Source organism: Ovis aries, chromosome 14 (assembly GCF_016772045.2).
Source record: "Ovis aries strain OAR_USU_Benz2616 breed Rambouillet chromosome 14, ARS-UI_Ramb_v3.0, whole genome shotgun sequence".
NCBI lineage: Eukaryota > Metazoa > Chordata > Mammalia > Artiodactyla > Bovidae > Ovis > Ovis aries.
In genome coordinates this window covers 40,448,325-40,462,383 of record NC_056067.1, presented here as the reverse complement: position 1 = coordinate 40,462,383, position 14,059 = coordinate 40,448,325, and the positions used below count along the sequence as shown (strand labels likewise).

Genomic DNA, 14,059 nt, shown 5'->3' with positions numbered 1-14,059 from the left:
GGGACTGGAGACAGGTTAGGTCTAAGAAGAGATAATGCAAGGCCCAAATGAGACAATTATGGGCATACAGTTGGGGGCACAGATCATGAAGGTCTGAACTTACACAATCACATCCATGGATGGAGCCAAATGGCAGCTCCTGGGTTCCTGAGGCAATGGCAGATGGGGGTCAGGGAATGAAATGGGGCCAGGCAATCTTAGGGGCAAGGTAGGCTATGCCCGCTGGCAAACATACCAACCTGCCACCTCTCCACCACACGGGAGAAGGACTGACTTACTTTCCTGGTGGCCAGGGCTCAAGGGAAGGTCACAGAGTTGAAATGACAGCCTTCTCTTAAGGCAGGGCCCACAGGCAAGGTCCACACAGCACCAGGACCACATCGCAGTGACCTCAGGGCTGACCTGGAAGGGGAGCAAGGGCCCCTCCCCACTGAGGCCAGCACAGAATCAGGCCCCGGGGTAGGGAGAACCCTGGCTCTGGCCACTGTTCCCCATCTCCCCCAACAACCTACCTGAGGAGGACGGCGAGGAGGGGTGCGGGCTGTCCTCCTGGGCGCTCCCGGTCTGCGAGAGCCCGCCTCCGACCCCGCTCTCCTCGGTGACGTTGGAGGAGCCGGGCGTGGTGGAGCGGCTCACCGACTGGGACTCCTGGTCGCTGCCCGAGCCGCGCCGCTCGTCGGGGCCCCCGTGCAGCCCATCCTCGTCACCCTTGCGGTCCCTCTTGTGCACACGGGAATGCACGACCACCTGGTGGTAGGTGCGGAACACTCGGCCGCAATCCGGGCACTCGGTGGGCTTCTCCTTCAGGCTCCCGGGACCCTGCAGGTTATACTCGAGAGCCTGGTTGAGCCCGTGTGACAAAAAATCCCGACTGCCTTCTAAAGGGTCGAGCTTATTTGGCAGGTCTCTCTGATTGCCCACTTTAGTGCTGTGAACCAAATCAGCAGGCATTTTCTGCTTGGAGCCATCTGCTCCCACTAACACGTACTCCCGCTTCTCCTTATCAAACAGAACTCCGGCGTTTGCCAAAGTGTCTTCGTGGTTGCGCTGTAGCTGGTGCTCTTTAGACAAGAAGCCGTGTTCCATGGCCATGCCCCTGGCCATGAGCTGCCAAGCCTGGTAGCTGTTCACGGGGTCCATCTCAGCAGCCTTGGCTGCCGCCTGCAACCGCTCGATGCAGCTGGATTTCAGCGGCGGCACCAGGTTGAGGCATCCTAGGAGGGAGTGCTTGTCGCCCTCAGGGACACCGTGGGCCATGCTGGAGATGGGGGTCAGCAGCTTCCCCACCACCTCCTTCTCTTTCAGGGGCAGCTCGCCTTTGCCGTAGAGCTGGCTGGGCTCGCTCAGGCTGGCTTTGTCTGCGGCCATGAAGCCGCTCTGCAGGCAGGAGAGATACCTGGAGTACAGGTTGGCATGGGCCTCTTGGGACATGCCGCCCATGGGCACAGGCACCTCGGGGTCGCTGGGGGACTTGTTCTTCACGGACAGCTTGTTGAGGTGGACCTTCATGTGGTTCTTTAGGAACCAGGGCTCTTTGAAGCGCCGGCCGCAAATCTGGCAGCAGTGCTCGAAGGAGTCTTTGTGCTTCCGCATGTGGCCCTTCAGGAACCACGCCTGGCTGAACACCTGCCCACACACCTCGCAGCGGAACTCGTTGGCAGACTGCTCCCCGCCGCCGTTGGGGCCCTGGCCCTGGGCCGACTCGGCCGTGATGTGGGCCTTCTCCACGTGGCTTATGAGCTCCTCCTCCTGCGAGGCAGCGAAGTCACACAGCGTGCACTTGTAGGGCTTGTGCAAGATGCGGATGTGGCGGTCTAGCTCCTCCCGCTTCTTGAACTTGCCCTTGCAGAAGGTGCAGCGGAAGCCAGCGGCGGGGGCCACCGCATCCTCCTGCACGCTGGCCGGCTTGGGCGAGGGCACTGTGTTGGCCACGTCGGGCACGCTGTGGTTGGTGGGCAGGGCCAGGTTGCAGGCGGCCAGCGGGGCCTGCTGGGCGTGCGCCAGGGGCTTCAGGTCGGGACGGGGCTGAAGCAGGCTGCTCTTCATCTGCTTGTCCCGCAAGATGGCCCTCTCCTCCAGCTCGTGCAGCAGGCGGTTTTCCTCGCGCACCCGCCCGCGCCCCTTCCCAAGATTGCCCAGCTTGTGGGTCCGCAGGTGGATCTTGAGGTTCCCTTTCTGCGCCGCCCGGTGGTCGCAGTACGGGCACTTGAAGGGCTTCTCGCCGGTGTGAGTGCGCATGTGCAGAGAGAGGATGCTGTTGAAGCGGAAGCGCTTGCCGCACAGAGGGCACGGGTACTTCCGGTTTTTGCGGGCGTCGTCCTCGATGTCGCTCATCTGCGACATGATGCCCAGGTTCTGACCGTTGAGGAACTGTTGCAGATCCACCCGCCCGTTGAGGCTGGTGTCCACGTCCCGGCCCAGCTGGTTGGCCAGGAGCGCCATCTGACTGCCCATGGGCTGGCCACTCATGGGCACGTGGGCCTTCTCGTCGAGAGGCGCGGGGGTCTTCTCCTCGGGGTTGGGCCGCGGATGTAGCTCGGGGAAAGCATGGCTGAGCTGGGAGGTGATCTGGTGCAACTTCTGACTCATGGCATACTGGCCGTTCAGGACGGGGCCGCTCAGATGGGGCTCTGCTTCCGGCGCCGCCGAGGACACTCCAAGGCACAGACTGGCTTCTTCCATCCCTGAAAATAAAGAAAGAGTTCAGATCTGTGCCAGGTACCGTGGCACAGTGAATCAACAGCATCAGCTGGTGGGGAATTTGCATTGCATGCCTTACCTACACATAATAATGCTAAGGAATTATAGTCAAAAACAATAATAAAAAAATGAATTATTAAATGCCAATTATGCAATATGGCATTGCTCCTCCAATTTGTTTTGGCGATAGATCGTCTTCCTTGTATTTTCTATTTACAGACTGCAATTATTCATTCACGTTTAAATTATTAATGTTTTACCACTTTCAACACCTAATAACAAATCAGGGGTCTACGTGTTAAACGTTTCCTCCTCTCCCCCCTTTAGCACCTGCACCTGTTGGTTCAGTTCAGAGTTTGTCAAAGAGCAGAATGGCTTTAACTAAAACACCAAACTGACTCACTTGGAACTTTTGTTTCTGGTTACTATATTCAATACGTTCGCCAGTCGGAGATGAAAGAGATTATTTTATGATTTGGCAAAAAAAAAATCCAACCCAATGGCACGATATTTACTGGTACATAATAAAACAAGATAATGTTTTGGGAAAAAATAAAGTAAAGGACAGGCTTTAGAACAATAAAAGGGATTTTGCTTTAGTCAACAAAAAGTGCAGTAATATCTCATTAAGCTGATTAGTATGCTGCTTAGAAACAGTACTAGGTGCTGTAACACATGATTATAATCATAAAAATCCTTCAGTGTTTGCAAGGAAGCATTAACGAGGTATATTAAATTTTAAGGAGACTGCGAGTAGCGGCTTTGCAAACCTTAGAGATTAAGATTTAACCCTTCTGTTACGAAACACTGTTATTTTGTTATTTGGTAACCGTGCCCATCAAAAGAAGTATACATTATCTCATGATGGAATCTTAGTGGATTGTTGAGACTGCTCAAATTTGGGTAGGGGGTAAAGACTTACACCGCAGAGTGGGCTTACCCTGTTCTTCACCTGGCATGATATCTGCAGCAGAGACTTTGATTGGGCTTAAAGAGATCTTTTATAGAACTGGATAAAAACCAATTAAAATCCAGGGACGATGCCATAGGAAGTCTCAACCAAGTTTGAGTGTTTTTAATAACTTTCCCAATATACAGTAATGAGTACAAATTGTACCTGCAGTATGTGTTTTGCAGAAAATTAGAACTCAAAGCTGTTTGTTAAACACTAACACTCAAAGCAGGTCTGCATAATTGTCTTTAATAGTCCTCTCTGCCCCTCTCCAGCCCATGCAGAATTGCTAAAGCCAGATCGTTCTGGGATGGAGCAGAAGGAATAGTCCCCTCTATATCAGAGCATGTGGGGAGCTCAACTTTGAAAGGCAATGAATCCATGCCTGGGGTCCTTCTATTTCCAGATCTGTCTTCCACTTGAAGGAGTCCAAATTTGTTTCCTGCCACTGAAACAGTTATTGCACATCCATCCCCTTTGTATCCCAATGTTTAGATGTGTTAGCCAGCCAGGTGGTCCAGGAGTACGGCTTAACCCCAGCCAGGATTGATTCCTGGGCCAAGCAGTTCCCCAGGGGAACGTGTGGGGACAGAGCTCAACTGCGGAGGAAGCACATTCAGCCCTGGTGGGGTCGGCTGCCTACTGGGCTTCCAGCCAGGCAGACTGTGTGTGGATGGAGGTTCTCCAACAGGAGACCTGACTTCCTTGGCAAGAGGACAGAGGCTGTGAGTCTGTCTTGCAAGAGAGGAGAAGAAAAAGACATGATGTTTATTTCCAGGAGGGAGAGAAACTGCAACCATGGTGCAGGGTTAACTATCCATGAACAACTACACACACTCACATACAGACAAGCACGTGGTCACTTGGAGTAAAAGAATGCTTTCAGTTTGTCTCTGGTGGCAGTCTGTACTCAAAAAAACAAAATAAAAAGCAGAAAGGAAGGAAGGAAGAAAGAAAAAAGCTCATTTTGGAGCCTGGTCAGAAAGGAGTAATTTCTCATGGAGATTCTTGCATTCATTCAGTAGACTTGCTGAGTTTCCACCATGTGCCAGGCCCTGTCCTTGGCACTGAAGATGCACTAGTGGATAAGACTGGCCAGCCCCAGCACTCATGGCACCTGCTGACCAGCAAGGAGGAGCAGGCCCAGTGTGAGAAGTTGCTGGAGCGGGCCTGGGACCGAGAAGGGCCCTGTCTAGAGCCATTTTACCACCTTCAAGCCCCATCCAGCTGCTCTGGCTCCTCTCCTGAGCAAACACGGATCATAACCCCAAAGCCACTTGGGAGTGCTCAAAATTCCACCCAACAGCTCTGGGGAAGTTTGGAAAGTCCAAAGCCAACACGGATGGCCCACTGCCAAAAGCTGCCCAGTTGGCCTGCTCAGAAGACATGAATCCAGGAAGACGGGCTATTTTCAGGTTACTGCTGCTGAGCTGACGCCAGTTAAGCAGGAGGGAGAGGAGGCTGAATGTGCAATACAGCAAGACTGCACATCAGGTTGGATGAGCAGCATCAAGCTGAGGACCACATCCCCCACCTCCAGTCATGCTGTACACGTAACAGCTCAACTTGCCAAATAATGAACCTGAGGCATTTTCAAGTTAGCTTTGAATATGGAATTCTTTTATTATGCTCAATTTCTTTTCCCCCCACAGTCAACAAAGCTTTTTTTAAACACCCTTTAAGCAACCAGTCTTAAGGAGCCATTGTTGACCACAGAATATTCCAGAATATGCTGAGGCACCAGCGGCTCCATCCCCTCATGCAGGTCTCAGCTACATATCCCCTTCTCACAAAGGCCCTCCATGTCCACCTCAACACAGAAAACTTAAGCCCCAAAGCCTCTTCCTACCCCATTATCTTACTTTCTTCTTCAGGGCACTTATCACAGGAGGGGGTGCAGTTTTCTTATTGACCCTGTTGCATATGTGCAGGCAGGATCATGTCTTCCTTGATCACAAATAAAGCCTCAGGGCCTAGAGCAGAGCTGTATTATTATAAGTTCAGATCGTTATAACTGAATGGATGATGATTGAACAGACCCTATAAACATAGCCCATAAACGAAGGCTAGCCTGTAGTAGAAACACTTTCACTCCAACTTCATGGAAATCAAATTCAGCTTTTGCACAAGTCCTTGAACATCCAGCAATCTGAATCTGTCAGAGTCAGAAAGGTCCTGGGTTTCCACCCAGAATCTGGTGGTCTAGAAGTAGCCAAGGGAGAACCATGCCCCTCCACCAGCATTTCCACTGTAAGTATTCACAGTGGCCATCTGGGCTTGGATCACCTCTGACCCCAGCTGCTGGCACTAGGAGACAGAGAGCAATTAGGTCCTTCAGAACTTGATCAGCCATCCTGGGGTCCATGGGAGAACCCAGAATTTCAGCAGAGCTGGAGGAGATGCTCTGAGGATTACGGCCCTCAGCCCCTCTAATGAGCCCTAGCAAAGACTGTGCTGAGCCCCACAGTGTGGCAGGGTCAGACATCATTTCAGAATGCTCTGTGAGACCTGACACCCTGTGATTCCACGAGCAGGTGCAGGCGCAGCCATGGGTCAGTCACAACCAATGCCAGCTGATAGACTCAGAGCAAGAAAGGGGAGTGTGAGTTCTTGGAAAGAGCAAGGGGTAATTGGTGTGCTGTTCCTGGGCCAAAGCAGCCGAGGCAGGACAAGCTGGCCCCAGGCCCAGCCTGAGACTCACAAAACCTGGGTCAGCCCCAATTTCTCCAGCCTTGACACTTCACCCATCCAGAATTCCTTTACCCCTTATCTCACTCATTCAGTAAATGCTTGCCTGGGGCCTTTATGTAACTGCCCTCAAGGGCTTCTAGGTCAAAGGGGCCAGTGCAGGCAAAGCCATCAGTAAGGGGGAAGCAATGAAAAGGCCCCAGAGAGACTGAATTCAAAGTTGAGAGAAAGGAGAAACCATTGCAATCGAGGTATATAGGTGTGTGTGTGTGTGTGTGTGTGTGTGTGTGTGTGTGTGTGTGTGTGTGTGTGTATAGGAATATGACTGTGTTGGGGGAGGGGCAGCAAGCCCCTAAGTGAATTTCCTCTAGCAAGAAATACAAGAAATCCCTGGGAAATAAAGGGATCACTTTTCCTACTGATAAAAGGTCGGATCTAACGCAGTCCTAAGAGCTCAGGGGCTGGGAGGTGGGGCTGCCTCCAGGGGCTCATGGTTCTGGGAGAAGGTGGCATTTCTCCTTTTCCCATCCTCAAGGAGCAAGCACAGGGAAAACGCCTTCCCTTTGGGACCACAGTGCTTCCTCGTAGAACGTATGTCAGTGTCCCTGGCAGACACTCTCCTGTCCTGACAAAGGGGGCAGACACACACATCCACAGGCAACACTGCCCCACATGGTCCCTAATAACCCGGGAGCACTTTATCCCAAGTACCAACCCATCCTTCACTCGCCAGCGCTGGCTCTGGAGCACCCTGGCACACCTGTGCCAGGGCTCTGGACCCACACTAAGAAGCCAGGAGCCAGTGCAGGGTAGGCCATGACCCTGGGCTGAAGGCAACGGGGCAGCTGGGACCGTCTGAGGAACCTATACAATAACCCATCTAACCCTCTCACCTCGGTAGGAAAACCCTTAGCAAAACCAAAAAGCAGTAAACTGCTAAACATGGGGGACAGCTCGCCCAGCCATCAGCTCGTGGCTCCAGCCCAAAGTGTAGCAGGAAGATCAGTAAACCCTGGCTGACTCATGGAAGGAACCAAACGGTACGGAATTTACTGAACTGTGGACAGGCAGCCAGATGAGGCTGGGAAGGGGACACGGTGAACTGTCGATTCATGTGTCAGCCCTCCAGCATGGAGACACTGCACATCCCACCCTAGTCCCGATCTATCCTGAGCCCAGGGTCATGGTGGGGCATGGGGGCACTCAACCCTACTGTCCATATTAAGGAAGACCCAGGCCCGGGCCTGAGTCCTGCCCACCATGGCATTCCTCACCTGGAAATGCCAGACCCACCTCTGAACACAGGCAGGGGTCCCAGCTGAAAGCTTCTGAAGGCTAGAGGGTTTCTACTTGCTCTGTAATTTCATGATGAGGGTATTCTCAGCATATGAAACCCACCACTGGATGCACAGATTATCAAAATGCATTCTGTCTCCTCACCCCCATCATTGCAGGTACCGTGAGCCATTCAGCTGCCTTTGATGGTGCTAATAGTTATTTTGATTTTGCATTTCTGCCTTCAAGACTATTTCCTGTGATATCAATGACAAAAGTTTTCACTTAACTCTTCCAATAGAAAACCTAATTGTATCTTTCACTCAGAATGAAATTTGAAACTATCAGGACACCAGAAATGCCAGCTGCTAGGAGTCTAAATAAATTTTACACAAAAACACAGTTTCATTTTGCTAGCACAGGAAAAAAAAAAAAAAGTAATCTTATGAATAGCCCAAAAAATATAGATCTTGCCAGTAAGTTGCATGAAGGAGTTTTATCCTTATACCATGAAAAAGAATAGCTGGGAAATAAAATGACTTTCAAAATAACCATTTCAACTGGATTTTTAAAAATCAAATATTGTTGTCTAGCCAAGCACAGCTAAATATTCCCTTTTTTATCAATGAGGTGAAGGCACTGCCCCCAGAAACCTTGCAGGAGATCAACACCCCCAGTGGCTGGGCAAGGAGTGGGGGGCGTGGGTTCACAACAAGGGTTGCAAACACCACTGTGGGTTTTACCCCCAAATCATGTCACAGTAGGCAGTTCTGGCAGTAGGTGGACCTGTTTCCTGGGGGGGTGCAAATGACCCTTGGCCCTTCCCCACATGCACCTTGTTTCCTTAACACTTGAGATAAGCAGTAATTAAGACAACTTCACCTAGAATACAATGGCTTCTTATTAAATACCATTTTTCCAATTGTTGTAGCTCAAATGGTTTAACCAAGGTTGTTATAAGCATAATACACTCCTGTTCTGAAATACAGAACACCAGACTACTGAACCTTTTCAGGGTCATTAAACAGCTGTAAACATTATTACAAAAATAAACCAGAGATTTCATGCTTACATTTTGGCCTAGAGCTTGCGATGCTGAGCAAGTACATTTTTTCATCTCTTACAATCAACACTGGTGACATTTGGGCATCCAAACAAATTACATCACAAACATTACTGAGGTGGGCAGGGTACTGAGTGGTTTATTTGCCAGACGATTAATAGATAAACAGGAGGGCAGCACGGGTGACCTGTTCTGTTTTGACTGATGTGTAGGCAACGCTATGAGACAGGGCCAGAAACAGTTAAATCCTTGCTGGATTTATTAATGAAAATATGATATTCAACTAGGGCTGCAGAGTATGGCAACTGTGTAGCCAGAAGAGTCGAGTTGGAGAGCATGGTCAAACTCCCCAACCTCCCCTTCTGGGTGGAATGCTGGCCAAAGTCTCAGGGTGGTCTCTGTCTGTAAAGGGGAGCAGGACTCAGTTGAACCGAGCGGTCCCACAGAAGCCCAGGCAGTTTCAGTATTGGTGGGGCAAGAGTTGGAGGACTTAGAAGAAGAAAAAAGTAACCTCTCTTTGAAGACTTTGGATGATTTCAAAATTCTCAAAGGCCAAGAGGTCTCTCCAGCATGTTGGCTTTTGGACAGGTTGAAACTAGCCCAGAACTGAAGACAGAGAATGAACACCTCAGATGGGAAAGGAAAACACCCACTCAGAGCTCTCCTGGTCCTCTTCTCCAGTCGAGCAGACTTCCGTCAGTAGTTCCTGGCTCACTATCTGCCCACCCCACACAAAGCCAGGCAAACAGGGGATGGAATTAACCTCGTGTAGGGTAGTCATTAAGACTGTGGATTTGTCAGGCAGCGAGAGCTCGCAAAAGAAATAGCAATAATTGTCATCATCACCATCATCACGGCAGCCAGCACTCATCATCACCGTTTACATCAGCCACAGAATCCGAACCCTTATCATCTTCTCATGCTCATCATCGTCCTCCCCTCCACGGCAGCATCGGGCATCAGCACCAGCACTGTGCCAGTTCCTCCCCAACCTTTATCTCATTTAGCTTCACAGAACCTAGGATGGTAGGCTCCATACTGGCCCAATACGAAAAATGAGGAAACTGAGGCTCAGAATATGTAAGCCTCAGAATGTCACACAGCTGGGAAGCCTGACTCCCGAGCCCAAGCAGGACATGCTGGAGGGAAGGCTGCTCCCTTGATGTCCGCACCATGTTCAGTCTTGCTAGGCTGGATGCTGACAGATGCCAGCACCTTCCTTTGTGAAACATGTGGAAACAAAGGAAGCCTCAGCTCACGGGAAATCTCAAAGGAAGCCAAGGAACCAGAGCCGTCACAGCCACGTGTGCCCAGAGTGGAAACAGGCAGTATGTTCCAAAGAAAGCACCACTGGGGGGTGGCATGGTGGGGTGGGTGCAAGAGGGCACTTTGGGGCTAGAAATGCCACGTCTGTCAATCACTGGCTGGGGGAGGGTCACACAACCACTTATTTATATTATCTTGTTTTCTTAAGATCCCTAAGAGTAGATACATTAGTCCACCTGTTCCACCTGTTGGGTGGGTTATTCTCCCAACTAGACTGGAGTAAGGAGAGAGAAGGCACTGGAAAGGCCACTAACATGCATCTAGTTGTCAGTTCTTCCACTGACATCTGTTTGACCTTGGGCACCTGCCTGAGCCTCAGTTTCTTTGTCTGTAAAATGGACTGGTATTAACTGTCCTACCCGCGTCACAGGATTTTGAGAAGGCAAATGGATTTGCAGGAGAGAGAAAGTAGCATTTAAATGACAGAGGACTGTGCCCTGTGTAACCTTTCTCAGGAGCTGACCACAGCAGCCTTCGAGATCCAGAGAGGACCTTCACCTGGGAGTAGAGTAAATGCTGAGAGCTGAAGGACATAATAACCAAGGCACAAGCAAGGCACATAAAAGTGGTTAATAAAGACTCACTCATTGCCAACTTTCTAGGTGCATCTGTAAAGTGGACCTCACATCACTCAATAACACTTAATGCCTACACAGAGATGCACAAGCAAGACCAGGTCTTGCCTTTGAAGCTAACTCATGGAAGGGAAACAAATGAACAGAAACCCCAGAGCAGGGTCCAGTGCTGGAACGAGGACTCATCAACATGCTGTGAGGCTGGGAGAGGTGGAAAGGGGATGCAACGGGGAGAAGGGACGAAAGATCGGTGAGGAGAACACCTGGAAAGAGCCTGGAATAAGCAGAGAAGAGGAAGAAGGGTGTGTTGGACAGAGGGGTCAGTGTGTATAACATGGGGCCTCAGCATAGAATGTTCCTGGGAAAGACAGGGAGGGCGTGGCCAAGCGCAGACTTCAGTGTCAATCTATGGAACATGGGGTTTATATCTGGGGCAAAACAGGGGCTCAAGAAGCCCCCTCTGGAGTCATCAAATAACACACATGCCTCACAGCACCGCTGGGACACACGAGCAGTTTTCTACCAAATGTGGATCAGAGGAGATACATATTCTTCAAAATCTTCTATTTTTGAGAAAAATAGAAGGTGAAAATAAACTCCTGGACCACAAACCAAACATGTAAGGGCTGAAGTTCTCACCATGGTGAGGGTTACCCCTGCATGAGACAGAAAAGGATACTTCGAGTTTGGAAGAAGACACTGGTCTCCCCTCTTCCTCTTTGTAACAGCAAAACAAATGGAAGTAGGACTACTCCAAAAATCTTGGCAGCCCACCCAAGTCTCTCCAAGGGTGGCAGCCCAAATCTACCTTCCATGCACCTTCCTGATGTTGCCTCCTCCAAGAAGCCTTCCTGGATTTGCCCCAGGCTGGAGGCGATCACTCAATCCCCATAGCTCCCATGCAATTTCTCTGGAACGGTTAAGACATTGATGGTGCCATACTACACGGTTATCAGAGGTCACACTTCCTCTGCTGTGGGCCTTTCTGAGAGTAAGCGTCTTATCAGCCCTGCCTGTAGCTCCTGGAGGATCCAGTCCTACTCAGATCTGTCCTCTAGCTTCTGATGCTCACAGTGCAGGAAAGAAAGATGGCCTAGAGTATCACAAAAATGGGCAGCATGTTGTGAGCCACAGCCCAGGCCTCTCCCCCTAGGATCTCAGCCATCAAGTGGTGTTTCCATTCCTCTCAGATGGGATGATTTGGGAAGGAAATGATCCCCTAATTTGCTATAATTGATTTATCTGAACTGTGTCCACCCCATCAGGGAAAGCAACTAAAACTATATATATAAGCTTTTAGTGACTGCCCTAACTTTGAAATATCACAAAACTGAGAAAGATACCAGCAGTTGTCATGAAGTGTATTGATTATTTCTCTCTCACTGGCTTTCTCGTTTCCTTTTTAAACAGACTTCATCACGAGAGGAAGTTAGATATTTAATCCCCTACTAACCTACCTTGGCTCCCTGCTCAGCCTCCGCACAGAGCTGCTGCCCTAGAACAATTGGGGAACTGGGACCCACAGGATGCTCTACAGAGGGCAGGGTGCTCAGCTACACCTCACTCACCCTTTCACCCCTGATTAAAGTCGTTTAAGTCTGAGCCCTTCTGGACTATGATATCATGTTGAACAGTTTATTTCCATTTCACAGAAGCCTCAGATTTGATTCAGTGCAAAACTAAATATAATGTAGAATGCACATATGCAAGAGTGATCAAAGAGGGCCTGACTGTGAAATATTCATAGAAGCCAGCCCAGGGAGATTCGTTCACAGGGGCACCTGTCGAAGACATAAGCTCAGATACACATCATCTCCTAAGTACACACAATCCTTACTGAGCAAAAAATCCAGGCGCACCAGTGGGGCCTCTGCTGCCTGTGACTACTGGGCTCAGACCAGTAGTCGGGGCCCAAGGCCAAGCCAGGACCTCACTCCTTTGTGGCCCTTAGGATCCCCAGTTCAACATCTCCAGCTCCTGTACAGGTCACCAGGCTGCCTGGCCTGCTTCTGCCAAGCCAGACTCCTGGGAGAGGAGGGAAGGCTGGGCCAGGCTCTTATCCCAGCAATGGGTGACACTGCCACAGGCAGGCAGACTCCGGGAAAGAGGATGAATTTCCAGCAGTTCCCATGTGCTTGAGGACAGAACGTGTATGTGCATACTAAGTCACTCGTTGTGTCCAACCCTGTGTGACCCCATGGGGTGTAGCTCGCCAGGATTCTCCAGGCTAGAGTACTGGAGTGGGGTGCCATGCTTTCCTCCAAGGGCTCTTCCCGACCCAGGGACCGAACCTGTGTCTCTTATGCCTCCTGCATTGGCAGCCAGATTCTTGACCGCTAGTGGCTCCTGGGAGGGAGCACCCTCTGCCAACTCTTGCTCAAACCTGTCAGAATTGGGAGAGAGAACTGCCTTTTCTGAGCGAGCAGATGAGGGGCCTTCCTGCCCTCATGTGCCTCTCAATCCCTCTGTCTGGCACACTCTCCCTGCCCTGTCCACTTGTTCCCTGTGCCCTGTCCTTCCGTGGGTAAATTAAATGCCACCTCACCCAGGAGGCCGTCCTCAACGCCCCGGCCCCAGGGTGGAACCCTCGTGTCTGTCTCCAGGGCTCCTCCTGTCTGACTCTTTTCCCCTTCCAGTGGTTTTCACACTGGGTTGGCTCTGTTTGTGCACTTGACCAGAAGCCCCCTGAGGACAAGGACCATGACCATCACCTTCACTGGGGCACCTCCAGCACTGGCACAGAGCCAGGAACAGAGGATGCACTAGATAAATATTTGCCAAAAGTAAAAATGATTGAATTAGGGAATGAATGAATGAGTGAACAGACCGAGCAACAAATGCTGCAGGCCTGGCGCACAGCATTTCTCATGGAGGAGAGAAGGAGACCCAGGGGAGAAAGACAGACCACAGGCCACTCCTGGGACACCGGGGCAAGCCATGCTCTCCGCTCCTCAGGGCACAAGCCAGGTAAGAAGTGTGTTCCATGGATGGAGCCTTATGTCAAATGTTGCCATCCACGCAGCCACCTCCAACCCCAGCCTTCACACCTTCTGTGAAGAGCTGATCCCACTCTGTCTCATGGTGCATTATCTGGGTCCCTGTCTCACCCCTGCCATCCTGTCTAAGACCTCCAGGGACCAATATCTGACCCAAACAGAAGGCTTCGCACATAATATATACCTACAGATTCCAGCTGAATAGACTCCAAACCCCTCAACCTGCTCTTTATAAACCCACATTGCTTCTGGCTGCTCTGCCTCCCTCAGTCTACCTGCTCCTGCAAACATCCACCCATTCATTCATTCACTGAGCATTTCCTGATGACCCACCATGAGCCGGGTACTGTGCCAGGCTTTGCAGAGAAAACGCTCAGACTGCTCCCAAGCAAGAGGGCACAGGGACCCAAATCATCAGCTACAGAGACTGATAACATCTGAGTACTGTTCACTCACAAAAGGGTCAGGAGACCCAGAGGCTTCG

General features: G+C 50.7%; 1 protein-coding gene across 6 annotated transcripts in view; it reads right to left on the bottom strand.

Annotated features, from left to right (window-relative positions):
• Nucleotides 1-14,059, bottom strand: part of ZNF536 (zinc finger protein 536) — a 452,773-nt gene that overhangs the window by 250,428 nt on the left and 188,286 nt on the right. For all 6 annotated transcript variants that reach the window (XM_042231924.2, XM_042231923.2, XM_027978173.3 and 3 more), the window contains one exon: nt 513-2,684. In XM_042231924.2, the coding sequence (XP_042087858.1) occupies nt 513-2,682 (2,170 nt within the window). In that variant the 5' untranslated portion in view covers nt 2,683-2,684. The remainder of the gene's footprint in view (nt 1-512; nt 2,685-14,059) is intronic.